The sequence below is a fragment of the Channa argus genome, chromosome 3, assembly GCF_033026475.1.
Source record: "Channa argus isolate prfri chromosome 3, Channa argus male v1.0, whole genome shotgun sequence".
Classification (NCBI taxonomy): domain Eukaryota; kingdom Metazoa; phylum Chordata; class Actinopteri; order Anabantiformes; family Channidae; genus Channa; species Channa argus.
Window position 1 is genome coordinate 864404 of NC_090199.1, and position 25916 is coordinate 890319.

Consider the following 25916-nt stretch of genomic DNA (forward strand, 5'->3'; position numbering starts at 1 on the left):
ATGTCTGTTAGCAGCCACCCAGCCTCCTGGTCAGCTACCATTGGGTCAGCTAGCTGTCCTTATAACTGTTATAGCTGTTCTCCCAAGTAGCTCTACAATGGGCATCATCACATTATGCAAAGAGAAACAGGAGAGAATGCACGAAGGACTATATACCAACCCCTGCCTCTGCTACCACTATGGCCCAGCTGTCTTATCTGGTAGTTTAAATGGTTCCCACTATGGTAAAGCTGAAGTAGATGTGTTTCACTGTATATTATTGTGAGTTAAGTGGAATGAAAGACATCAGCATCTAAGGGATTAATTATTTTTTATTAATTTTTTGGTTGGGAGGCAGAAGGCCACAGGTTTGAATCCCACCCCACCAGGTGTGGCCCTGCCCATCCACCAAGGCCCACCTTGGTACCAGTCCTGAGCCTGGATAAAAATGGCTATGACAGGGCATCCGGGGTAAACATTCATGCCAAATCAACAAGGGGAAAGTGTTCTCCTGTGTCCCCTGAAGGCAAACAAACCGAAAGCCAGTGGTTATTGTTTGCAGTTATTTGATATTGTTTAACTTTTGTTTTTCTATCAGAAAATATGTTACAAGGGAAAAGCTTTTAATCTTCTTTAACTTTGGGATTTAATTTCCTCCAGGTACTATAACTGCTCTTGTTTGTGATTTGGTAAATGGTAAGTGGCCATTTATATAGTGCTTTTTTCTAACATTGACAGATCTGTGTAAGCCTGAGTACCACTCACTCTACTCTTCTTCAGTACATCAGACTTAGACACAAATATGTAGCTATCTTGCCTTTCTCAGGGTGTTGGGGCTGCTTTGGTCTCGTACACAGTCCTTTATTGTAAACTATTATGGACTTTTGTTTTATGCCTCTGTGATCTCTGTTCTCTATGTTTACTTAGAGCTTTACAGATCGGATCATCATATTATAAGAATGCAACAAATCTATTTTGAGGAAAAAGTAATGATTTATCTGCTTTGATATTAAAATATCTTGTATTACTGTATAAAAGGGACATTGTAGTTCAAACTGTGTAAGCAGTAAATTATGTCAATTTGTTTTTTTCCATTTCTCATCTTGGAAAATGAAACTAAATACACTGTTAGATGTTCAAACTATTTTTATTTTTATTTAACTGTTACCTCAGAGTCAGAGGAGGTTAAACAAATCTTTTTCAGCATGTACAGTAACCAAAACCAAGAGATTGTGTAAATGTGTAGACCAGTTTATCATCTCTGGTGGCAATAAAAAAAGCAAAAATAATTTCAGTAATCTGTGACACAAATGTAGAGTAATCTGTAGAACGACTTTGACCAGTGAATTGGACATACTAGATAATACATTTAAAAAATCTGAATGAAGGAAGTTAAATGAAAGAAAACTAAAAAACATCGAAGATGTATGTTCAAAACTTTAAAAAATGTAGGATGGGAATAAGAATTTCTTCTCACTTCAGTGACTCAGCATCAGTGGCCTCCATGAAAACACATTTCCTATTTTACAGATATAATAGTTTGTTTTTTTCCTCACTTTGTCTCTACAGCACATTGATCCCACAGGAGTTAGGCTGCATTATCTCTAGTGTAACAATGAACTTAACAGATTTTCTAAACCAGGGGTAGAAGAAGGCGTAGATCAAAGGGTTTAGACAGGAGTTAAAAAGTATCAAAAAAACAATAAAGATATTAGATAAGGACCCTATCACAAGGTCATAGCCAGCAAGAGAGACACAATAAAATGGACAATAACACATGAGAAACACAGCAACAACAACACCAAGAGTCCTCGCTGCTTTCAGCTCTGATTTCTTCACAGTTACAGTCACTGAACTCTGCAGTGTAACAGCTGTGATGTGTGAGCGCATGGCACGAGCCTGAGACACAGCCACCACAAACACTCTCACATACAGGATGATGATGGCAGAGATGGGAATGATGAAGTTTATCACAAGGTCAACAGGTCCAACTATGTTAACCACACATTCTCCATAGCAGGAGTTGTACCTTCCTGGTTGTTTCAGGTTGTCACATAACAACACGAAGCTGTTTAAAACACAGTAAACCCAACACAGGAGAACAGAGACTTGAACTCTTCTGACAGTGACTTTGCTGGAATAGTGCAGAGGGTCACAGATAGCCACATAACGATCAGCTGATATCAGAACCATGTTTACTACTGAGGTACAGAAAATGATGAAGGTTAAGAAATAATACAGAACACACACCAGGTCACCCAGCATCCAGCAGGGCTCTGTTAAGAGAATCTGACATGGCATCACAAGGAGGCCCACAAGGAAATCTGAGACAGCCAGAGAGAGAAGGAGGAGGTTGGTGGTGGTGTGAAGCTGCCTGCAGTGAAAGAATATCATCACTGTGAATATTAGAAAGACCTACATCATTATTACCAATAGAAACTGTTATTATGACAGTTTAAGCAGCAAATATGACTGAAAAGCACTGAACAGAATTCACATCAAACCACAGATTGTAAAGTTCAGAGATCACTCAGTGATATAAACAACATATTATCAAAGCTAAGACATGAATCTCTGCCTGAAGTGGGAGATGGAGATGATGACCAGCAGGTTGAGAACCACAGTGAACAGAGAGACGAAGGACAGCAAAGTGTAAATGAGCATTGCCTCAAAGTGAGGGTGTGTGTGTTTCTTGCAGGATGTGTTGAGATGTGGAAAGCAGAGTTCAGCTTCCTCCATCTTGAGAAAAAAGAGAAGAGACACTGTGCAGAGTTGTGTCATACAGCTAATTTATCTGTCTTCATTCCCCCTCCTCCCTCATCTCCTATCTTTCTTTCCTTCTGGTCTCAGTTTTGGACACTGATCTTCCTCCTCCCTCATGATATGTGCCATCCTCCTCATCTGCAGAAATTCTCCTCTCATGTAACAGGTTGCTTTTAGTTTGTTTTCGCTGTTGCACTGACAGCTGAATCAGTTATGGCCACAACATATATAGACTTTATTTAGTAGAAATATGTTCCAAAACTTGAAGATATGCTGCCGACACCTGACCTATGAAGTCAGACCCACTGAACAGCACTTGTTATATTGCACAGATGTTCACTCCTAAAGGTTTTTGAGTGAGACTCACCATCTAATCAATCAGAGAATTTTAAGTGTTTCTGCTTTACTAGTAAGTTCTGCACCTTCTTATTGATTGCAAATGGATAATGACTAATAGCTGAGAGTTTGTGCAGTGTGGCAGAGTGCAGAAGAGAGACAGGGCAAAGCAGCATGAAGCAGCATGACTTCTAGTCTCATGAACAAGCTTAGGTTGCACAGTGTAGCCTCTAAAATTGGCATCACAAACAAGATTTAATCTAAACTGACTGATGTAGTTGATGAGTAGGTGGATACTGGCAATATTGTGGCTTTCACAATAGTAGAAGAGTGAGCTACTGGGAAGAATGGCAGTACTTAGGACTTGTTTGATGATTGCCATCAGTATGGGGTAATGTCAAAAATATGAAAAATGTTAGCAGACAATGTTCAGACTCACTTAGCCTTACGTTTACCTAAGTTTGCTGACATTAGTGTGACCCACTCAGAATGAAGCCACAGTTTGGTCTCTGTATCTGCTGGGTACTTATGTAAATGTACTAGAAACATTTGGATTAGTATAGCTTTCCGCATGGTAAGCAGTCTGAGATGGGATCATGACCAGGAGAGTAGGGGGCAGTAAAGGAACGCTTGTTACTGAGGCATTGCCTTCATGCAGAGACAGCCAGCTTCTCGTCATTCTGCTGAGAGCGACCATGCTGACAAGTGTTTCTCTGGCCATTTCTCGTGTTAAACAGGTTAGTTTGATGTGCAACTCCACCAAACGTCTTAAAAACCATTTCTAATTGGGTTAAAGATGTAGGCCACAGTTTTGTAGCTCATAGAGTGAGCCGAGGGCAAGCATGCTAATGTCTACGTACTGGCGTGAGTAGTCACAGGTTTACCACTCTCCCTTGTGAAACAGTAAGACGTTACTGCTCTGCGTTTTACTTGTGTTTTGTATGTTTGTTGATGAGTTTAGTCACAGTGAGGTTATGATTCATCCAACAGCTCAAGTGTGGTGGAACTTGAGAGAACCTGAATCAGTTGTGGTAAAGTTTATTCAAATACTGGGTGGAAGTAGATTCTGCTGAGAGCGTCCGCTCATACAAGTGTTTCTCTTGTCATTTCTTCTGTTAAACAAGACCTTTATCTCTTGCCGCTGGTCTTTCACCCAGGACCTGCAACAGATATTTGGAGGCTCGTCTGGGATCAGGGTTGCCATCAATGAAATGAAAACTACTGATCCAGTGATAAGTGAACTTCAGGACCAGAGTAACTGAATGCCAGCTTGTGACTACAGAGGCAAAGTGACCAGCTTAAGGAGGGAAACAAGCCCACAGAGTGCAAGACTGTAAATCCAGGTGCCTCCAACAACCAGGATGTCTGTTAAAGAGAGGAAAGGACTTGTCTGGACTCTTAAAAGAAACTTTATCAACTTACTGCCAGTGAGGCCTTTGAGGTTGCCACCAGTATTAGATTAGTTGAAGGACTTGACACAACCATATTAAGTAAAGATGATGAACAGAAGAATGTTGAGTATGTCTTAGCTGACCTGAACTGTTCAGTATAATTAGAACATGACGATGAAGGGATGCCAATACTACAAAGACTGGAACACATCATCAATGGGGTCATCACAAACCGCTACTGTGTGTGAGGTTGAGGTTAGCTCACCTGAAGCAACCTGTATGTCTTCAGAGCAGACTGCTCCTAAATGTGGGACAGACGATGTTGATATGCAGACACTGCTTGCTTGTTATGAGGAGTTAAACCAGAAAAAGAAAAAAGCAAGATATCCACTGATCTCCAGGCCAAAGACATATAACATCCTACTGCAGGCACACAGTCAACTTCTGGTGACCACAATCTAAACTTCGCACATGAGTATACCACACATCAATACTTCTGTCACTTTGACAGTGACAGAACTCAAAAGCTTCCTCCAATCCCACCTGGGTGAAACAAGTGGCACAGAGCTCTTTCAAGACTTGATGTGTACCAAACAGCATGAACATGAGACATGAAAACAATTCTTGTACTGGATGATTGAACCTAAGCAAAAGATAAAGTTCACCACCAAACTGACTGATTCAGTGGTCAAATATGATGCATCCACAAACCAGTGTATATTTTCAAACACAATCTGTTAGGGCATTGGAGAGGGGAATGAAGATGTCCCACGAGAGCTCAAACCTCTTTTGGCTGACTAGGCTAAGTGTCTGATTAGGCTTAGCTGCGATAAGTTATAAGAACTACAACAGAGGAAAGTGAAAGGAAGACACCTGAGCATCACTTTGCTTGCACCAACTACTATAACCCTGATAAACCTAAACCAAAAAGAAAGTAATGAAAAGCCGCTGGCTGCCCGCAATCCACCGCACAGAGCAAACTAGGTTGCAATCACTGCTTTGCGTGTGGAGAAGAAGGGCATCATGCTGCTGGCTAAGAGAAAAAGAACAGGCTGTCAGGAAACATGCCCCAGTCAAAGCAAAGGGACAACCTGGCTATGCTGTCACTGTTCTTCTCGACACGGGGGGCAAATGTAAGCCTACTTGACCGAACGTGGAAGAGCAAGTACCTGCCTGACCAAGCTGTCCAACCCCTCAGCGAGCTTAAGGATGATGACCTGAATGTATCTGCATTCACAGGGGATAAGGTACCGTATGATGGATCGGTTGAGGTTGAGGTAAACCTTGAAGGTAATTATGATCCAGATTTATCTATCCTGGTGAGCTGCTTATTAAGAGTAATGAGAGCCAACCTAAGCTCATATCGATGTTGTCCAATCTTCTCCCCGGTGCTATGGAGATAGATAGTGCTAATGCAAAAGCTGCAGAAGTGTCATCCAACCCCAAAAACCTCCAAAGCAAGATAAAGGTTGGCTTTAAAGGGATCACAATTTCCCTGTGTCATGTAGCTCACGTCATGTGTAGGGTACCAGTAGAAATAGGTTTGACCGTGTAAAGCTGGAGTCCCTGAGCATTGGTGCAGGACTCTGGGAGATTCAGCGGGCTGGGAAGCGCTTTGTTAAAGTGCCGTTGTCCAGTCACTCTAGGCACCTTGTAACTTTGCCTGGCTTAACAGTCTTAGGCAGTATGGAACCAGTTGAAAAGATCATTGACACAGACAGATCAAGCAATGATGAGAGAATCCATGTAGACACTGTTGACTCAGTACCATCTCTGTGCAATGACCAGAGCCTGCCCTCTCCAAATTTGTGGCACTCACCTGTGGATATTAATCAGCTAACAGATAACCAACAGAAGGAAGTAAAACAGATGTTGTTTGAGGAATCAGGGGCCTTTGCAGGCAATGATGGTACATAGGCAAACCCAGTCTTCAAATGACACAAGGCTCTGTGTTAGGACCAATACTTTTTACTTTATATATGTCTCCTTTAGGCAACATAATTAGAAAACACTCCATAAATTTCCACTGCTATGCTGATGATACCCAGCTATATTTATCTATGGAACCAGATGAAAATAATCAGTTAATCAAGCATCAAGCCTACAAGACATAAAGGCCTGGATGTCCCACAATTTTTTACTTCTAAACTCAGACGTAACTGAAGTCATAGTATTCAGGCCCCAAAATCTCAGAGACACAATGTCCAACCATATTGTTACTCTAGATGACATAAGTCTGGCCTCCAGTACTACTGCAAGGAACCTTGGATTTATTTTTGATCAGGATTTGTCCTTTACCTCACATATAAAACAAATCTCTAGAACAGCCTTCTTCCACCTACGGAACATTGCCAAAATTAGGATGCATCCTGTCTCAAAGTGATGCCGAAAAACTGGTCCATGCATTTGTTACCTCTAGGTTGGACTACTGTAATTCCCTACTTTCAGGATGTCCCAGTAACTAAAGAGCCTGCAATTAATCCAAAATGCTGCTGCAAGAGTGCTGACTGGAACTAGCAAGAGAGATCATATTTCACCTTCACTAGCTTCTCTCCATTGGCTTCCCATTAAATCTAGAATAGAATTTAAAACCCTGCTTCTTACATATAAAGCTCTGAATGGTCAGGCTCCATCATATATAGAAGATCTCATAGCACCATATCATCCCAGTAGACCACTTCGCTCTCAGAATGCAGAGCTACTTGTGGTTCCCAGAATTTCCAAAAGTAGAATGGGAGGTAGAGCCTTTAGCTATCAAGCTCCTCTCCTGTGGAACCAGCTCCCAGTTCAGATTCAGGAAGCAGACACCCTCTCTACTTTTAAGTCTAGGCTTAAAACCTTCCTCTTTAATAAAGCATATAGTTAGTTATAGTTATGCTGCTATAGGCTTAGACTGCTGGGGGACCCACCCCCCGATGCACTGAGCTCCTTTCCTCCTCTTGACCATCTCTCTTCTCACCCCACAATTGTCACCACTGTATGTCATTAACTCTGTATGTTTTCTCCTGTAGTTGTCTTTGTCCTTCTTGGTCCCCCTCTCTGTCCCTTTCTGCAGGTGTCCCCTGCTTTGAAGCTATGTGTCTTCCAGCGTGCAGCTACTGGTCCTACCAACCTGCCCGATGTTTTGTCGTTGCTTTTTGTTGCTCTTTTCTCTCTCCACTTTCCACTCACCCCAACTGTTCGAGGCAGATGGCCGTCCACCCTGAGCCTGGTTCTGCAGGTAGTTTCTTCCGTTACAGGGAGTTTTTCCTCTCCACTGTTGCTTATGTCTTGCTCCAGGGGGAATTGTTGAGTTCTCTCCATACATCTTTATAATCTTGACTTTATTCTGCAAAGTGCCTTGAGATGACATTGTTGTGAATTGCTGCTATATAAATAAAGTTGAATTGAATTGATAAAAGAGTATCAGTGAGAATGAAAGGAAAGGTGTTCAAGACGGTGATGAGACCAGCGATGTTGTTCCGCTTAGAGACAGTGGCACTGAAGAAAAGACAGGAGGCAGAGCTGGAGGTTGCAGAGCTTAAGATGTTGAGGTTCTCTTTGGGAGTGACGAGGATGGACAGGATCAGGAATGAGTACATCAGAGGGACAGATCATGTTAGATGTTTGGAGATAAAGTCAGAAAGGCCAGATTGAGGTGGTTTGGACATGTTCAGAGAAGACATTGTGAATATATCAGTAGAAGGATGCTGAGGTTGGAGCTGCCAGGCAGGAGGTCTAGAGGAAGACCAAAGAGGAGATTTATGGATGTAGTGAGGGAGGACATGAAGTTAGTTGGTGTGAGTGAAGAGGATGCAGAGGACAGGGTTAGATGGAGGCACATGATTCGCTGTGGTGACACCTGTAAGGAAACAGACGAAAGGAAAAGAAGAAGACGACTTATTCACAAATTCTGTTACAGTTTCCTCCAGTAAGCCTCCTTCCCCTCTTTGATCTACACCGGGAGCTGTCTCTGGACGTCCCTCACTGCTTCCCTGTCACCTGACCTGGATGCTGCCTTTTTCTCATTCAGGATTATTTTAACCCTTAGGAGTTGACGCCCGCACTGGTGCGGGTTGGGTTTAATCCTATCCTTAACCCTAACCCTCACACCAGTAAGGATTAATGTCCTTGGTGACCCCTGGCTTATTGATTGGGAAACAGCGGAAATTGATGTTATCTGTAATGCAGCCTGTCAGTTCATATAGCAAGGACGGAGGCCCACTGCCAACAGTTCGATGTCTGGGCAACAGACTCTTTCTTTCTCAGTAACATGACCAGTATGACACGTCTTTCCACTTTCCTCTCTCCTCGGATCCACCCACACTGTGCCGACGCTGTCAGTACTGATGTTTCGGACATACTGTCCTGTAGACGTGTTTCTGTGAAACACATTAGACTTCACTCTGGAAAGATAATTTCCACCATCTTGGTGATCTCTGGCTGTTTTACTCATCATTCGGGATATTTAAAGTTTAAACAAAATTAAAATTCATGGTGCGAGTCCGCTGCAGCCTGATCAGCCCCACCTGAATGTAAACCAATTAGCCGGCTCCAGCTCCAAAGAGCTGCTGCACACTGGTCACAGCTTGAAGCAGAAAAAGTTGACAGATAATAAAAAGATAAAAAGTCCTCCAAATGCATGGATAGAATTCTTGACACAATTTATTTATTTTTTAATTATCCTTTAGGCTTATCCCATGAGTTCAGGGTCATCACAGCAGATCATTATTCGCATTTTGATTTGGCACAGGTTTTACACATGATGCTCTTCCTGACACAACCCTCCCCAATTTCTACCGGGCTTGGACCGGGACTGCACAGCTGGGGAGGGGAAAGGGCTGTTAGGGGTTCAGTGTCTTGCCCAGAGACACTTCGACATATAGCTAGGATCGGGGATCGAACCACCCTGGCATCCAGCGTAAAAACTGTGCCAAATCAACATGCGGACAATGATCTGCTGTGGCGACCCTGAACTCAAAGGATAAGCCTAAAGGACAAAAAGAAAAATGAGCACATACCTGGTGTTACACTGAACTTATGATTAACTCTGGAACCAAGGGTGTTTAACATATTTCTTTGGTTACGGAAACAGAATAAATCCTGCAGCCAAGCTGAATACACGCTAAAGTTTTCTGCTTCTTTTTTTCTAACTACAGCTACTGGGCTTCGAAACACACCCCTCTCTGACATCCACCAAACCGAGAAGGGCAACAATTCTGGGGGATTGTCCAGGATTAGGAATATACAGAGATCATTCCCTTGCAATTTTTAAATCCTTTACCTTAGGCCAGTCACTCTGACCCCTGTGGCCAAAAAGCCCTTTGAGAGACTTGTCCAGTGCAGTAAACTTTGGACTACATTGTCCAGCATCTGGACAAGAGGAACCTAGGCCAATATTTTGTTTGCTGGCTTAAAGATTTTAAACATCTAAAGTAAAGATCTCTTTTATCAAATGACCATTAGTAGAGAAGCACTTCAGGTCTGTTTCAATTATATTAAATAATATAATTCATTATATTATTGTTATAAAAACCTATTTTGGCAATTACTTCTATCAAGGATTATCAAATCCAAGCGTTAAAGAGATTAGATGTTAAAGAGATTAGAATGAGTTCATTAAATCCCGAAAATGTTTATCATGAGGGAGGAGTTCGAAATGTGTCCAAGAAAGACAGAAGACCGGGGGGTTGAAGAAACAGATAAATGAGCTGTATGACACAGCTTTGCTCAGACAGCTGAGTGTATTCAGCAGCTCCTCTCACTTTCTCTCTGGTGATGGAGATTCTGGAGGAAGCTGAACTCTGCTTTCCACATCTCAACACCTCCTGCAAGAAAAACACTCACCCTCACTTTGAGCCATTGCTCACATACACTCTGCTGTCCTTCATCTCTCTGTTCACTGTGCTTCTCAACCTGCTGGTCATCATCTCCATCTCCCACTTCAAGCAGAGATTCATGTCTTAGCTTTGATAATTGTTTATATCACTGAGTGATCTCTGAACTTTACATTCTGCTGCTTTGACGTGAATTCTGTTTTGAAGCAGTGTTTACAATTGATGCGTTTACGATTTAGAAATGCTGTATTTTTAAGGGCATTTTCTGTTTTTAAGTGGCAATGACATGTTTCTGTCATTCTGTTTAAAATATTCACAGTGGTTATGTTTTCTCACTGCAGGCAGCTTCACACTCCCACCAACCTCCTCCTCCTCTCTCTGGCTGTCTCAGATTTCCTTGTGGGCCTCCTTGCGATGCCTTTTCAAATCCACCTCGTAGAGCCCTGCTGGATGCTGGGTGACCTGGTGTGTGTTCTGCATTATTTTTTACTCTGTATCATCGCCGGTGCCTCAATAGTAAACACGGTCCTGATATCAGCTGATCGTTATGTGGCTATCTGTGACCCTCTGCACTATTCCAGCAAAATCACTGTCAAAAGAGTTCAAGTCTCTGTTCTCCTGTGTTGGATTTACTGTGGTTTCTACAGTGTTTTCCTGTTCTATGACAACCTGAAACAACCCGGCAGGTACAACTCCTGCTATGGAGAATGTGTGGTTAATATAGTTGGAGCTGTTGACCTCGTGATGAGCTTCATCATTCCCATCTCTGCCATCATCATCCTGTATGTGAGAGTGTTTGTGGTGGCTGTGTCTCAGGCTCGTGCCATGCGCTCACACATCACAGCTGTTACACTGCAGAGTTCAGTGACTGTAACTGTGAAGAAATCAGAGCTGAAAGCAGCGAGGACTCTGGGTGTTGTTGTTGTCGTCTTTCTTATTTGTTACTGTCCATATTATTGTGTCTCTCTCTCCAGCTCTGACATCATAATAGGATCTGCAGCTAACATATTTATTGGTTTTCTTATATTTTCTAACTCCTGTCTAAACCCTGTGATTTATGCCTTTTTTTACCCCTGGTTTAGAAAATCTGTTCATCTCATACTTACATTTGACATACTGCAGCCTAACTCCAGTGGGGTCAATGTACTGTAAAGACAAACTGTGGATAAGCTGAAAAGAGGCACATGACCTTTTCTGTGAAAGGAAAAATATCTTTTCATATACTTTTAGTGAAGTTAAAACCATCAGACTGAAGAAACAATGAAATATTATTCTAATTTGCTGTTTTGTGCATAAACAGTAATGTCTACAGTTATTTTGAGTTATATTTGCCAGCAGAGATAAGTGGCTACATATTCACACGATCACTTTATTATGGTTTAAATTATTGTGGAAAATGATCTGGGTTATCGCATATGCTGTAGATAACATTAGGATAATTAAAACTCACGAAACTTTCAGACTTTGCAATGTCTCTTGTTTCATTTTATCTAATGTGAGAAATGAAAATGACAAAAAATGTGTTTGCATATTACATAAAAACTATTTTGAGCCACACATACAGAGTTGTGATTATATATAATTTTCATAGCGTCATGATTAAAGCTGCTTTCACTTTGTAAGCAAAGCTGTTGTGATCAAAGATCAGTCAAGGTCGGAGTAAAGCAAGAGAACAGATCCCGGAGGCTCAGAAATTCAACAATATTCACAATAATGCACTGTGTGCCTGACTATGTAACAACAGACAGCTTCAGGTGTGACATTCAAATCCTGTGGTAAATAAAGCCCGATGTAGCAGGACGTGCTGATCTTAATTAAGGAATCTTCCAAAGCTGATGAGGCAAAGTTCAGACTTATTCAGGGTTGTAGGTCAGGATTTAACATGAGACAAAGGTACATTATAAAAATGTTTTCACATTAAACAGAATCACACACCCATGCTGTTATTCTCCCCCCCTTTCTAGCATAATCCCATAATGCCACCGTATTGCCCCTCAACGCGTCTAGTCACATCACCATCAAAATAAAAGCTTTTAAAAGTCCATAAAACTTTCAAACAAATGGTAGTTTAGCATCTCACATCCAGCCCCAGTTTTAAATAAATTTTTAACAATTGTATGAAATCAAATAATTCTGAACTTACAACACAACTATACGAATAATAAAACATTTCAATAAACACGTCTTTCAGACACTTACAAGAATTCTATTCTAACTTTGAAATAATTTTCAGAGTAGAACTTTGTGTTTCAATTCTAAATACGAACTACACATAGTACACAATGCACACTTTTGAAAGTTAGTACAACAAAACATAATACTCCCTAGAAACCTAAAGAATGGAGTTTATGAACAAGTATTTGTCAGTTTGTGATTTTATAAAATCCTCAAAACGATCTACAGAATGTGTAAATTAACTTGAATAGCTTAAAGAAAAGAGATTCTGTAGCGCTGCAACTAAAAATGCCCATTAGATATCAACCATGATCTTATCTATACAACAGTCGCCAACGCAAAAGTATTGGTGTGTAAAATGACTCTGGTGGTGAGGAAAATGAAGAGGACAAAGGCAGAGCAGAGGAAGAAGTGGTGGGAATTGAAAAAGGAAGATAGTTGTGAAGTTTTCAGGGAGAAGCTGAGACAGACTCTAGATGGTCAGGAAGTGCTTCCAGATGACTGGACCACTACAGCTAATGTGATCAGGGAGACAGGTAGGAGGGTACTCGTGTGTCATCTGGAAGGAGGAAAGTGGACAAGGAGACTTGGTGGTGGAACCAGGAAGTTCAGGACTGTATACAGGGAAAGAGGTTAGCTAAGAAGTGGGACTGACTAGTTTCTTTAACAAGATCTTGAAGATCTGTGCCAACTACAGATGAATAAAGCTGATGAGCCAAACAATAAAGTTGTGGGAAAGAGTAGTGGAAGCTCGGCTAAGGGCAGAGGTGAACATTTGTGAGCAGCAACATTGTTTCATGCCTAGAAAGAGTCAGATAGATGATGGCATGACAGATGAAGTTAGACAGGAATCTCCATGGACTATGATGTTTGCAGATGACATTGTGATTTGTAGTGAGAGCAGGGAGCAGGTGGAGGAAAATCTAGAGAAGTGGAGGTCTGCTCTGGAAAACAGAGGAATGAAGCTTAGCCGCAGCAAGACAGAATACATGTGTGTCAATGAGAGGGACCCAGGTGGAATGGTGAGGTTACAGGAAGCAGAGGTGAAGAAGGTGCAGGACTTTAAGTACTTAGGGTCAATGGTTCAGAGCAATGGTGAGTGTGGAAAAGAGGTGAAGAGGCGAGTGCAGGCAGGTTGGAACGGGTGGAGAAAAGTGTCAGGTGTGTTGTGTGATAAAAGAGCATCAGCGAGAATGAAAGGAAAGGTGTTCAAGACGGTGGTGAGACCAGCAATGTTGTTCGGCTTAGAGACAGTGGCACTGAAGAAAAGACAGGAGGCAGAGCTGGAGGTAGCAGAGCTTAAGATGTTGAGGTTCTCTTTGGGAGTGACGAGGATGGACAGGATCAGGAATGAGGACATCAGAGGGACAGCTCATGTTAGATGTGTTGGAGATAAAGTCAGAGAGGCCAGATTGAAGTGGTTTGGACATGTTCAGAGAAGAAACTGTGAATATATCAGTAGAAGGATGCTGAGGTTGGAGCTGCCAGGCAGGAGGTCTAGAGGAAGAACAAAGAGGAGATTTCTGGATGTAGTGAGAGAGGACATGAAGTTAGTTGGTGTGAGAGAAAAGGATGCAGAGGACAGAGTTAGATGGAGGCACATGATTCGCTGTGTTGACCCCTGAAAGGAAACGGACGAAAGGAAAAGAAGAAGACGCCTCAATCACAGCTCCTCAACAGCTTCTTGCAGACAGATCATGGTGGTAAATGGTTGCACATTGGCAGCATGTCTCTTTACCTTCTGCCTGTTTGTGTAAACCTGAGAATTTTACTGGGTCATATTGTTTCCGCACCAGTTATTGGATTATGTGGTCGCTTACTTGTTTAAGTTTTCATATTTGCTGCCTACTTCGGGGCATTTAGGAGGTGTGATTGTTTATTCTTGATATTGTGGGTTGTTTTGTCACGGGGGTCAAGCCTGGTCCAGTGAGGTGTTAAACATGTCAGTGAGAACACCAGCCAATTTGGTCAGCACAGTCCCTTAGTACCCGACCTGGAATGTTGTCAGGGCCAACTGCTTTCTGTACATTTGACTGTGTGTTTGATGACATCATCCACGCACTCAGCATACTCCTCCACATGCATGTGATGATCCAGCGTTGCAGCCGTCCTAAACATGTCTCTGGAGTGCTTCCATAGTTCTTGCAGGCCAGATTCTCACCTGTTTCAAGATGGGTTTTGTCTGATCAGCAGGGGTTTAAGCAGCACAGAGAGATGATGTAAAGAACCGAGGTGGAGCTGGTTGCTGCTTTCTTGATGTTTGTGTATGCTAGGTCCAGTAAACTCTGTCATATGGTTCCAAAGTCTACATACTGATGGAAATGAATTAGAACAGTTTTAATAGTGGTCTGATTTGAATCACCAGCCTCAATAAAAGCCCCCTCTGGGTGAGAATTTAGCAAGTCAGTGATGAAGCAATAGAGAACCTTCAGGACTTCTTTTGTGCGTGAAGTCTCTGGGCAGGCAGAAGGACACATTTTACAGTGAAAAAGTGGCACGAGACTAGTTGTATGAGGTGAGTTGTATGTGTTGGGTGTAGCTGGTGTAGCAGTCGGAGGCTCTGTGGGCTATCCAGTGTGTTTAAGTCAACGGTTCCTGAACTGTAGTGACTGCATAGTCCTTTCATTGTCTGTCAGTTGTACAGTTCAGCAGCCTTAGTCTTGGCGTTAAACAGGTTTTTAGCCATAAGCTGTACAGTATTATCGGGAGCCACTGTGGCTGCAGCTGAGCAGGGTGCCGCCATCTTTTTAACCTTGTGTGAATAATAATCTTATTGATTTGAAACCTCTGGTGTCTGTTTAGCGTTAAGTCTCTTATGAACCGTCACCCAGCCAGACTGGCTTTCTGGCTGTTCGGGAACTGCTGGGGGACAGCTAACAGGGACTATGCTAGGTTGGCCCCCACCAGCTACGTGATTAGCTGGATTACTTTCTATGGTGTAGAGCCATGCTTTCAATTCCGTGAGCCTCGTCTCCAAAGCTGCAAAAACCTGTAAGGAAGTGGGGGCAAGTGCCTACAAAATAAAAGTAGGTGGCAGGAAGTGAAGCTAATAAAACATGTCAAAATGAAGCCAAGTGGCAGGATTCTGACAGGAACCCTGAATTCTCTAAAGAAACAGAACTAGAGCCACCAGTTGATCAATCAGTGAGTTATTATGTAAGCTACATGATACTCTCCGTTTTTTCCTTATGCTCAGAAAAGAATGTCTCCCTATAAGTACATGTTGTGGTACAGTACTAAATGGAGAAAGTGAGTCCTCTTGTTGATATGTTGATAGGGTGACACATGCAAGGTTCACAAAAGCCTATAAACTGTCAACAGAAACACCTGCAAAACAAGTCGCACTATGACGGAGGCGGAAATAAAAAACTTTAGTGGCCAAACTGTGGCACATACAGTTTTCAGTGTTAGAAATGTCAAATATGTAACTGATCTACCATTTTTCACTCCAACTGGAAGAGTGTGATTGTGACATGAACCACCTCTGATTTAAATAGAAGAAAATGCTGCCACCTGGGTTCTTAAGCGACTCTGCCATACGACCCGCATATGGTGAAGCTGCTCTGCTGTAGTGTCACTTCAGGTATCTTCACATTCAGCCAGGTCTCCATTAAACATAGAACCGAGCAGTCAGCAGTGTCTTGTTTAGGCTATTAAGATGGTCACCTCGTCCAAAGAATGAGCGTGTTAGAACCCTGTCCATGAGAAAGACTAGAAGACAGGAAGAGGTGGAGGGAGGAGGGAGGAGGGAGGAGGGAGGAGGGAGGAGGGGAGTGAAGAAACAGATTAATGAGCTGTATGACACAGCTTTGCTCAGAAACTGTGTGTATTCAGCAGCTTCTCTCATTGTCTCTGGTGATGGAGATTCTGCAGGAAACCAAACTCTGCTTTCCACATCTCAACACCTCCTGCAAGAAACACACACACCCTCACTTTGAGGCAATGCTCATTTACACTCTGCTGTCCTTCATCTCTCTGTTCACTGTGCTTCTCAACCTGCTGGTCATCATCTCCATCTCCCACTTCAGGCAGAGATTCATGTCTTAGCTTTGATAATATGTTGTTTATATCACTGAGTGATCTCTGAACTTTACATTCTGCTGCTTTGATGAGAATTCTGTTCAGTAGAAGCAGTGTTTACATTGTGTGATGCATTTAAATTTGAAAAATCCTGTTTCAACAACCATTTGTGTTTTTAGGTGACAATTACTCCTCTTGGTAATAATCCTTAGTCTGTTTATGATATTCACAGTGGTTATGTTTTCTCACTGCAGGCAGCTTCACACTCCCACCAACCTCCTCCTCCTCTCTCTGGCTGTCTCAGATTTCCTTGTGGGCCTCCTTGCGATGCCTTTTCAAATCCACCTCGTTGAGCCCTGCTGGATGCTGGGTGACCTGGTGTGTGTTCTGTATTATTTTATACTCTTTATCATCGTCTGTGCCTCAGTAGCAAACATGGTTCTGATATCAGCTGATCGTTATGTGGCTATCTGTGACCCTCTGCACTATTCCAACAAAGTCACTGTCAGAAGAGTTCAAGTCTCTGTTCTCCTGTGTTGGGTTTACTGTGTTTTCTACAGTGTTTTTATGTTCTATGACAACCTGAAACAACCAGGCAGGTACAACTCCTGCTATGGAGAATGTGTGGTGAACATAGTTGGAGCTGTTGACCTCGTGATTAGCTTCATCATTCCCATCTCTGCCATCATCATCCTCTATGTGAGAGTGTTTGTGGTGGCTGTGTCTCAGGCTCGTGCCATGCGCTCACACATCACAGCTGTTACACTGCAGAGTTCAGTGACTGTAACTGTGAAGAAATCAGAGCTGAAAGCAGCGAGGACTCTGGGTGTTGTTGTTGCTGTGTTTCTCATGTGTTATTGTCCATATTATTGTGTCTCTCTCTCCAGCTCTGACATCATGATGGGATATGCTGCTAACATCTTTATTGGTTTTTTGATATTTTTAAACTCCTGTCTAAACCCTGTGATTTATGTGTTTTTTTACCCCTGGTTTAGAAAATCGCTTCATCTCATACTTACATTTGAAATACTGCAGCCTAACTCCAGTGGGGTCAGTGTACTATAGAGAAATACTCTTACTACTACGAATGTGTTTTTATATATTTTAGCGAAGTTTAAACCATCAGTATGGACAAACATAGGACCTTTCTGTTGTGTGCATCCACTATAATGTTCTTCTCTCTATTGGTTCTTCATCACATGTAGCTTTCAGGGACTCAGTGTAAAAGAGTCTCTCTTTGTCTGATATTATACACGTTTTACTATGATTTTCTTATCATTTTTGTCATTAACACCACAAAGAACATCACTTCTTTTGTTGTTACCTTTAACAATTTATTTATTTTTGTTCCACATTTGTGTCATATTGTCTACAGTTATTTTGAGTTATTTTTATGGTTGTGCAATGAATCTACACAGGTGCTACACTATAGGCTACGCAAACCCTCAAATGTAATAAAATTGTTCCAATATCACTTTAAAGCAAATGCTTTTCTACATTTTAGTTATTGTTTCAGTATCTTTGAGGATTTAATAAAAATGAACAAGAAAAACTTCCTTCATGCAATTGTAAAATACCCATACGCAACAGAATGTATCGATTCCTCCACAGCTGCTGTCAGGTATCAGACTGACAGTTACCAAGCCGTGACATCAGACAGGACCTCATTTTTAGCCTAGTGACCACTGATCAGTAACCTACAACTGAACCGGTAGAGAGGAGCTTGGAGGAGAGAGGGCAAAAGTGGGAAACTGCAAACAAACAAAAAATGTCTTGAATTATTTTTTTTATTTTTTACGGAAAACATTTTTATTTCAGTTTTTAGTTTTGGACCCTATTTATTATGTTTTAATCTTAAAACAGTTTTTCCATTGCATTACTAAAGTTTTCCTCTCAAATCCCTTTTATTTGATGGTAAAATAAACTACATAATTATGTCCATAGATTTACGTCTGTCATTCTGTCTAAAAGTAATGATTTAAAAATAGACAGTGAGGAGTCTAACTTGCAAAGGCAGTGCATTCTGCAACAGCAAACGCTCTGTCTCTCCTGAGCTTTCGACGTGTCCTCGGCACGTCCAGGAGCAGCTGGTCAGCTGACCTGAGCGACCTGGAGGGGGGGTGCACATATAGCAACTCAGAGAAGGAGGGCAGAGAAAGACCTTTTAAGGACTTACAAACAAATAAAAGAATTAAAATGAATTCTAAGATGGACGGGCAGCCAGTGCAGCGATGCTAAAACTGGGGTGATGTGCTCTCTCTTCCATGTTCCAGTTAACAAATTTGCAGCTGCATTTTGTACCAGGGACAGGGACAAGTGAGAGACACCAAAATACAGATAATTACAGTAATCCAGCCAAGTTGTGACAAAACCTGAGGGCTTCAGACGTCTAACAGTCTCATATAAAAAAGAGAAAGTCACAGGCTCAAACTGGTGACAAGTTACAGGGCACAACACAGACACAGGGTCAGAAGCAGGTGGTGATATGAGAGCCTCACATTATTCACCTTATTTACAAAAAACTTCAGAAAGTTCTCACATGCTTCCAGGGAAGGTTCCTCACTAACAGTCCTTGGGGCATTAAGAACAACATCTATGGTGTTAAACACAACACGAGGCTTGTGACAGTTTGACAGGATGATATTTGAAAAGTTTTCCCTTTTTGCCTCTTTTACAACAGCCTGATAATGACGCCAGCAGTCCTTTAAAATTTGGAATGAGACCTGCAGCTTGTCCTTCTTCCACTTTCGTTCAGCTTTTCAGCACTTTTCAGCCGTCTGACAGTGTGAGTTGGATGATTCAGCCCCAGCTCAGCTTTAACTTTAAGCTGCCTGGATTTTAACGAAGCCAAAAAATCAGTTAATCCAGCTTCAAGCCTACAAGACATAAAGGCCTGGATGTCCCGCAATTTATTACTTCTAAACTCAGACAAAAGTATTTGTGCCCAAAAATCTCATAGATATGATGTCCAACCATATTGTTACTCTAGATGGCATAAGTCTGGCCTCCAGTACTACTGCAAGGAACCTTGGAGTTATGTTTGACCAGGATCTGTCCTTTAACTCACATATAAAACAAATCTCTAGAACAGCCTTCTTCCACCTACGGAACATTGCCAAAATTAGGAGCATACTGTCTCAAAGTGATGCCGAAAAACTGGTCCATGCATTTGTTACTTCTAGGTTGGACTACTGTAATTCCCTACTTTCAGGATGCCCCAGTAACTAAAGAGCCTGCAATTAATCCAAAATGCTGCAGCAAGAGTGCTGACTGGAACTAGCAAGAGAGATCATATTTCACCTTCACTAGCTTCTCTCCATTGGCTTCCCATTAAATGTAGAACAGAATTTAAAACCCTGCTTCTTACATAAGAATTTCAACCACTCTCCAGATCTCTGCACTGGCTTCCTGTAGCTGCCAGCATCAGGTTCAAAGCTTTGACTCCTGTATAGAGAGGGGTCAACTCAACAAGACCTGTCTACGTCATCTCCCTCATTCAGGTCTAAAATCCCTCCTCCCCATCACGCTCTGGCAATGAATGAATTGTGACACAAAACATCCCAGGCAAAGCTCAGCTCAGTGGTCCTACAATAGTGGAACAAGCCACCAAACTCTGGGCCAAAGCTCGGCAGCCTCACTACCTGCTAAAAACAGAATTCCTCTGCAACTTCCCATAAACTAAACATTTTCAGAAAATCTTACCTGTTCTTTGACTTTCATCTAATGAAACCGAAACACTTCTCATAGCACTTTGATTAAATGTTTTCTCCTTGACCTTGATTTTTGTTGCCTTGCACCTCACTTGTAAGTTTCTTTGATCAATCATTGACAAACGGAATGAACGTGAAACACGACTAACTCTTCACTGAGCAGGTCGTCCTGAGTACGTAAAGTAAAGTAGTGAGTGAGGCCACCAAGGGGGCAGCTGTAGCTCAGTTGCCAGGGTAGTTGCCCACGGGGTCAGTGGTTCAGCTCCCAGTCCCTCGTGGCTACACGTCGAAGTGTCCTTGGGCAAGACACTGACAATGGTGGGTCTGCTAAGAAACACCAGAGCCTCAGGTTACAACAGTGATAAAAGAAATAAGTGTCTGATGTAAGTTATCATTAATCACTGGAAGCACAACATAAAGTGGCTTTAGTTACAGATGAGCTTTGCAAAAAGGAGTCTTGACCCAGGACTAGCCACAGGAAGAAGGAAAGACCAGGCAGCCAGCTGATTAACTTTTAGGTCAGTGGACAAACGACCAGTACAGATTATAATGTTTAGAAAGATCAGATAGATATGAAGCAGCACTTCCATGTAAGACTTAATAGGTCAAAACAAGCACTTTATGTATTGCATTTGAGTTGGTTCAAGTCAGATTGATTGATAGGTTACATTTTAACAACTTCAACTAAGCTAACTAACAACTAAGCAACTTGTTACACCAGAGAAAAAGAATTTCAGAATGATGAAACTGCAGAGAAGGGACTATGGCAAAGCAGGAGGGAGGAAGAAGATCAGTGTCCAAGAGAGACACTGAAATACAGAAGGGAGGAGACAGACGAATGAAAGATACATCAGATATATTACACAGAACACTGCTCAGAAAGCTGCAAGTGTTTAGCAGCTTCTCATCTCCTCCTGTCTGATGATGGAGGAAGCTGAACTCTGCTTTCCACATCTCAACACCTCCTGCAAGAAACTGTCACCACCTTACTCTGGCACAATGCTCATTTACACTGTACTGTCCTTTATCTCTGTGCTCACTGTGCTTCTCAACCTGCTGGTCATCATCTCCATCTCCCACTTCAGGCAGAGATTCATGTCTTAGCTTTGATCATATGTTGTTTATATCACTGAGTGATCTCTGAACTTTTATTTAAAAACACTGTGTTTCGAATTGTCAAGACTTACTATTGGTGATAATGCTGTGTGTGTTCATATTTGTTCGTATGATATTTTCTCACTGCAGGCAGCTTCGCACCACCACCAACCTCCTCCTCCTCTCTCTGGCTGTCTCAGATTTCCTTGTGGGCCTCCTTGTGATGCCTTTTCAAATCCTCTTAATAGAAAGCTGCTGGATGCTGGGTGACCTGGTGTGTGTCCTATACTATTTTCTACTCTGTATCACTGTTTGCACCTCAGTAGCAAACATGGTTCTGATATCAGCTGATCGTTATGTGGCTATCTGTGACCCTCTGCACTATTCCAGCAAAGTCACTGTCAGAAGAGTTCAAGTCTCTGTTCTCCTGTGTTGGGTTTACTGTGTTTTCTACAGTTTCATGTTGTTATATGACAACCTGAAACAACCAGGCAGGTACAACTCCTGCTATGGAGAATGTGTGGTGAACACACCTTTACTTGTTGACCTTGTGTTAACCTTCATCATTCCCATCTCTGCCATCATCATCCTGTATGTGAGAGTGTTTGTGGTGGCTGTGTCTCAGGCTCGTGCCATGCGCTCACACATCACAGCTGTTACACTGCAGTGTTCAGTGACTGTAACTGTGAAGAAATCAGAGCTGAAAGCAGCGAGGACTCTGGGTGTTGTTGTTGCTGTGTTTCTTATTTGTTTCTGTCCATATTATTGTGTCTCTCTCTCTGACCTTCTGATACAGTCTTCAATTAATGCCTTCATCGTTTTCGTAATACTTTTTAACTCCTGTCTAAACCCTGTGATCTACGCCTTCTTCTACCCCTGGTTTAGAAAATCTGTTAAGCTCATTGTTACACTAGAGATACTGCATCCTAACTCCTGTGGGATCAATGTGCTGTAGAGACTGAAAAGAGACACATGAGCTCTTCTGTTAAAGAGCATGTTGCTGAAGGTTGTTACATTTTAATGTTAATATGTGAAATGATATTTTGTTTGTTATCACTTTCTTCATCATCCGTAACATTAAGACACAAGTGCTCACCTGACCCACCTGGAGCAACGTGTGCATCAGTGTCTTACCCAAGGACACCTTAACACATAGCCAGGAGGGACCAGGAATAAAACCACTGACCATGTGACCTTGTCAACTAAGTCCACCTGTGCCCGACGCTACACTGCACTTTAGTCAGATTATTCCGGTGCTATGATTCGTCTACTACGTTATGCATTCACACCCCATGCTGAAAATGATTTGGGTAACTGGTAGTGATTAAAACTTACTCAAAGATAATGTAGATATCTCGTTTCATTTCTTTTCAGGTAAAAAAATCACCAAATACAGTGAAGTTTAAATATTGTACTGCATGCAATACACGAGCCACAAGCCCCACTCAACTTTTACAATATTATTAGAAAATATTCATCATATTTTGACCAAAATGTTGCTGTTTTCACTAGAACTAATAGAATTAGATATGTTAGTTGAGCTGTGTATAATCAGATCATGTACAAAAACTCACATGTATAAACAGGCTGTGTATCCACTATATGAACAAGTGTATAAACAGCAAATTAAAGCACCAGTAAAAACATGTTAGGACTAAGACTGTTGCTGTCCCACAGACTGTCAGACCACTTGAGACAAATTAGTATTTTAGGGCTATATAATACTAACGACCACATAAAGGTTTGTTTATTTTTCTTTTTAAATTTTAAATTAATTAATACATTTTAAAATGGGAGACATCATTTGTTTTTGGGTCACTTTTCTGCACAGCTGATCTGTCTCCTTGTGTCTCTTTGCACTGTTAATGACCTGAGTCATTCCTTGTGTTATTATTGTTATGTTGTCTCTCTCTCCTCCTCTTCGTGTGTTTTGTATGGGGGTTTCTGAGGGGGGAGGGAGCTAATGTTAAAGTACACTCTGACATCTGTTAATTGGCTTTGATAGTAAAAGTTTGCTCCTTAACACAGATGAACGTTTCCAAGACACAAAAGGAAGTTTGCCTAAACTAACTGTGTGTGAGCAATTAGACAAATACTCAAGTGTCCATTAGGCACAAATCTCACTTTCACTTAGTTTTCACCACCCACTGCTGAAGGTCTGATCTTGAAATAACCTCTGGATTAAACCATGTAGCCCCTGATGTGAAGTTATTGTAACAGAACTCGTATTTAAAACCAAGAAATTATTCAGAAATTTGGTCCAAACATTCTATTTCCATAAAAGTAGCATATTGACTTTGTTTTCGGATCCCTGGTCTGCAGGGATCCGAAAACAAATGCAGGACATGTTCCTCACAGAAGATTACACATTCCCACCTGCTCACCCTCACCCAGACCACTTTGTCCAGCTCTTTTTCACTGACTCTGTGGAACTGCCAGTCTGCAGTAAACAAGCTGACTTCATTCCAGTTTTTGCCACACAGTCACCTGTTCCATTACTGGTACCTGCAGAAACCTGGATCACCCCAGCGGCACTCTCCACCATTTTGCCTTTTCTCACACTCCTCGTCCATCAGGATGTGGAGGTGGGGCTGGAATTCCCATCACTGACAGCTGGAAGTTTCCCTCTATGGCAGCCTTCAATGTCTGTCAACATTAGAACATCTTGCCATCAGGATTACTGCACCAAATACTGTCCGTGTAATTGTTATCAATCAACCACCAGACCACCTGGGAAAGTTCTGTGATGAGCTTGACATGCTGCTTTCCCACTTCCCTGAAGAAGACACTCCTCTCACTCAGTTAGACAAACCACGAACACCTTCTTCTTTAACTCTGTCTGTTTAGTCTCTGCCCCATGTCTTCCAGGGGACCGAGACTCCTCTGACAAGATCCATGATTAATGTACCTTGCTAAGAAGTTCTAAGAGGAAGTGGTGCAAATCCAGGAGAGCGTCACCAAGGCAAAACATTAATACTACAAAGGTAGTATAGGAACCACAAGGGAGCCAATCCAGTTTCTTCTTGTGCCAGTCCCAAGTGTGGATAAATGCTGAGGGTTGCGTCCGGAAGGGCATCCGTAATGTCGTAATTTTGTCAAAAATGCAAATCACGACTTCCATACCGGATCGGTCAGGGCCCAGGTTAAATACGACCGCCACTGGTGCTGTTGACCTGCAGGGTACCGGTGGAAATTAGACTACTGCTGTTCAAAGAAGGAGAGGAGGAAGGTGTGTTTGTAGACAGAGAGAGAAGAGACAGCTAAGAATGTAGGACTGACAGTAGGGACTTTGAATGTTGGGACTATGACAGGGAAGGATAGAGAGTTGATCGACATGATGCAGAGAAGGAAGGTGGACATACTGTGTGTCCAGGAAACCAGGTGGAAAGGTAGCAAGGCTAGAAGCTTAGGACCAGGGTTCAAGTTGTTCTACCATGGGTCAGATAGGAAGAGAAATGGAGTAGGAGTTATACTGAAAGAGGAGTTTGTGAGGAATGTTCTAGAGGTGAAAAGAGTATCAGACAGGTTGATAAGTCTGAAGCTGGAAATTGAAGACGTGATGTTCAATGTTGTTAGTGGTTATGCCCCACAGGTAGGATGTGAGTTAGAAGAGAAGGAAAAATTCTGGAGTGAGTTAGATGAAGTGATGCAGAGCATCTCCAGAGGTGAGAGAATGGTGATTGGTGCAGATTTCAATGGAGATGTAGGTGAAGGGAACAAGGTCTTAACTTTCCTCTTCTCTCTCTACCTACCAACACACCTTCCTTCTCTCCTTCTTTTACCAATAGTAGCCTATTCGCACGTTTGATACCAGTATTGTCATCATCTGACACTCTTGTCCACTTCCTGCCCCGGACTTTTATTTCATTCCTCCTTTTCTCCACTTCCTGTCCCCAGGTTTCATCTCCAGCTTACCAGTCATCACCGCTCACAATTGCTTTCACCTGTTCCCCTGCCGTTTTAAACCCAGCTCTCCCCTCGATTTGCTGTTGGATCGTTGCCTTTGCACATCTCTGCAATCTGTGCCTCACCCTGTCTTTGAGTTTCCCCTGTCTCGTGGTTTTTTTGGACTCTTGCCTCTGCTCTGGTGCATTTCTGTTACCCACATCTTGGTCTAAGGTTTGGTTATCGTTTTGTCTCCTTACGTTTGCTCCGTTTTTCACAGGTTCTGTAGCTGTTTAGCCATTTCAATTATCCCCGTCCTTTATCTATGTCTACTTCTTAGTTTGGTTTGGTTCAGGCTCTGTATTTTTGTCAACCCTCGGCTATATTGTTCCTTTGTAGTTGGACCCTGGTCCCCACTCAGCTTCCCCTGTTTTTTTTACTCTGTCTAGTTTTTAGGTCCCTCCTGATTTGTGTTCCCTTTTTATATGGTTTATTTCTAGTCTGCAAATGTCCTTTTGAGTGGTCTTGTCCTCCTAGTTTGAATGATTTTTAGTTCTGTTATCCTGCCATCTGCAGTAAGTTAAGTTTAATCCTTTGTTTGCGTGTTCTGTATTTTCTACCTACTCTCTCTAGTCGTTGTTTTAAGTCATAGTCACCTGATCTTCCCTTTGTTTAAATAAAGTTTTAAATCCCTTTCTCTGTGCTACTTTTGCGTCCACATACAAAACCCTGATAAGTACGTAGTT

At 42.1% G+C, this 25916-nt stretch overlaps 4 protein-coding genes across 4 annotated transcripts; 3 read left to right on the forward strand and 1 right to left on the reverse strand.

Moving 5' to 3' along the window:
* Positions 1-1542: 1542 nt before the first annotated feature.
* Positions 1543-2718, reverse strand: LOC137124558 (trace amine-associated receptor 13c-like). Its single transcript, XM_067499630.1, has 2 exons — positions 2558-2718; positions 1543-2353 (listed from the first exon to the last, which is right to left on the reverse strand). Exons 1-2 carry the CDS (start codon positions 2716-2718, stop codon positions 1543-1545), a joined length of 972 nt encoding a protein of 323 aa, XP_067355731.1.
* Positions 2719-10226: 7508 nt separating this feature from the next.
* LOC137124561 (trace amine-associated receptor 13c-like) lies at positions 10227-11437 on the forward strand. The gene is made up of 2 exons (XM_067499633.1): positions 10227-10396; positions 10627-11437. The coding sequence occupies exons 1-2, from the start codon at positions 10227-10229 to the stop codon at positions 11435-11437; spliced, it is 981 nt and encodes a 326-aa protein (XP_067355734.1).
* Positions 11438-12818: 1381 nt separating this feature from the next.
* LOC137124564 (trace amine-associated receptor 13c-like) lies at positions 12819-17545 on the forward strand. Its single transcript, XM_067499636.1, has 3 exons — positions 12819-13004; positions 16295-16488; positions 16735-17545. The coding sequence occupies exons 1-3, from the start codon at positions 12819-12821 to the stop codon at positions 17543-17545; spliced, it is 1191 nt and encodes a 396-aa protein (XP_067355737.1).
* A 3569-nt stretch (positions 17546-21114) lies between these two features.
* On the forward strand, positions 21115-22240 carry LOC137124315 (trace amine-associated receptor 13c-like). The gene is made up of 2 exons (XM_067499172.1): positions 21115-21275; positions 21436-22240. The coding sequence occupies exons 1-2, from the start codon at positions 21115-21117 to the stop codon at positions 22238-22240; spliced, it is 966 nt and encodes a 321-aa protein (XP_067355273.1).
* The last annotated feature ends 3676 nt before the right edge of the window (positions 22241-25916 follow it).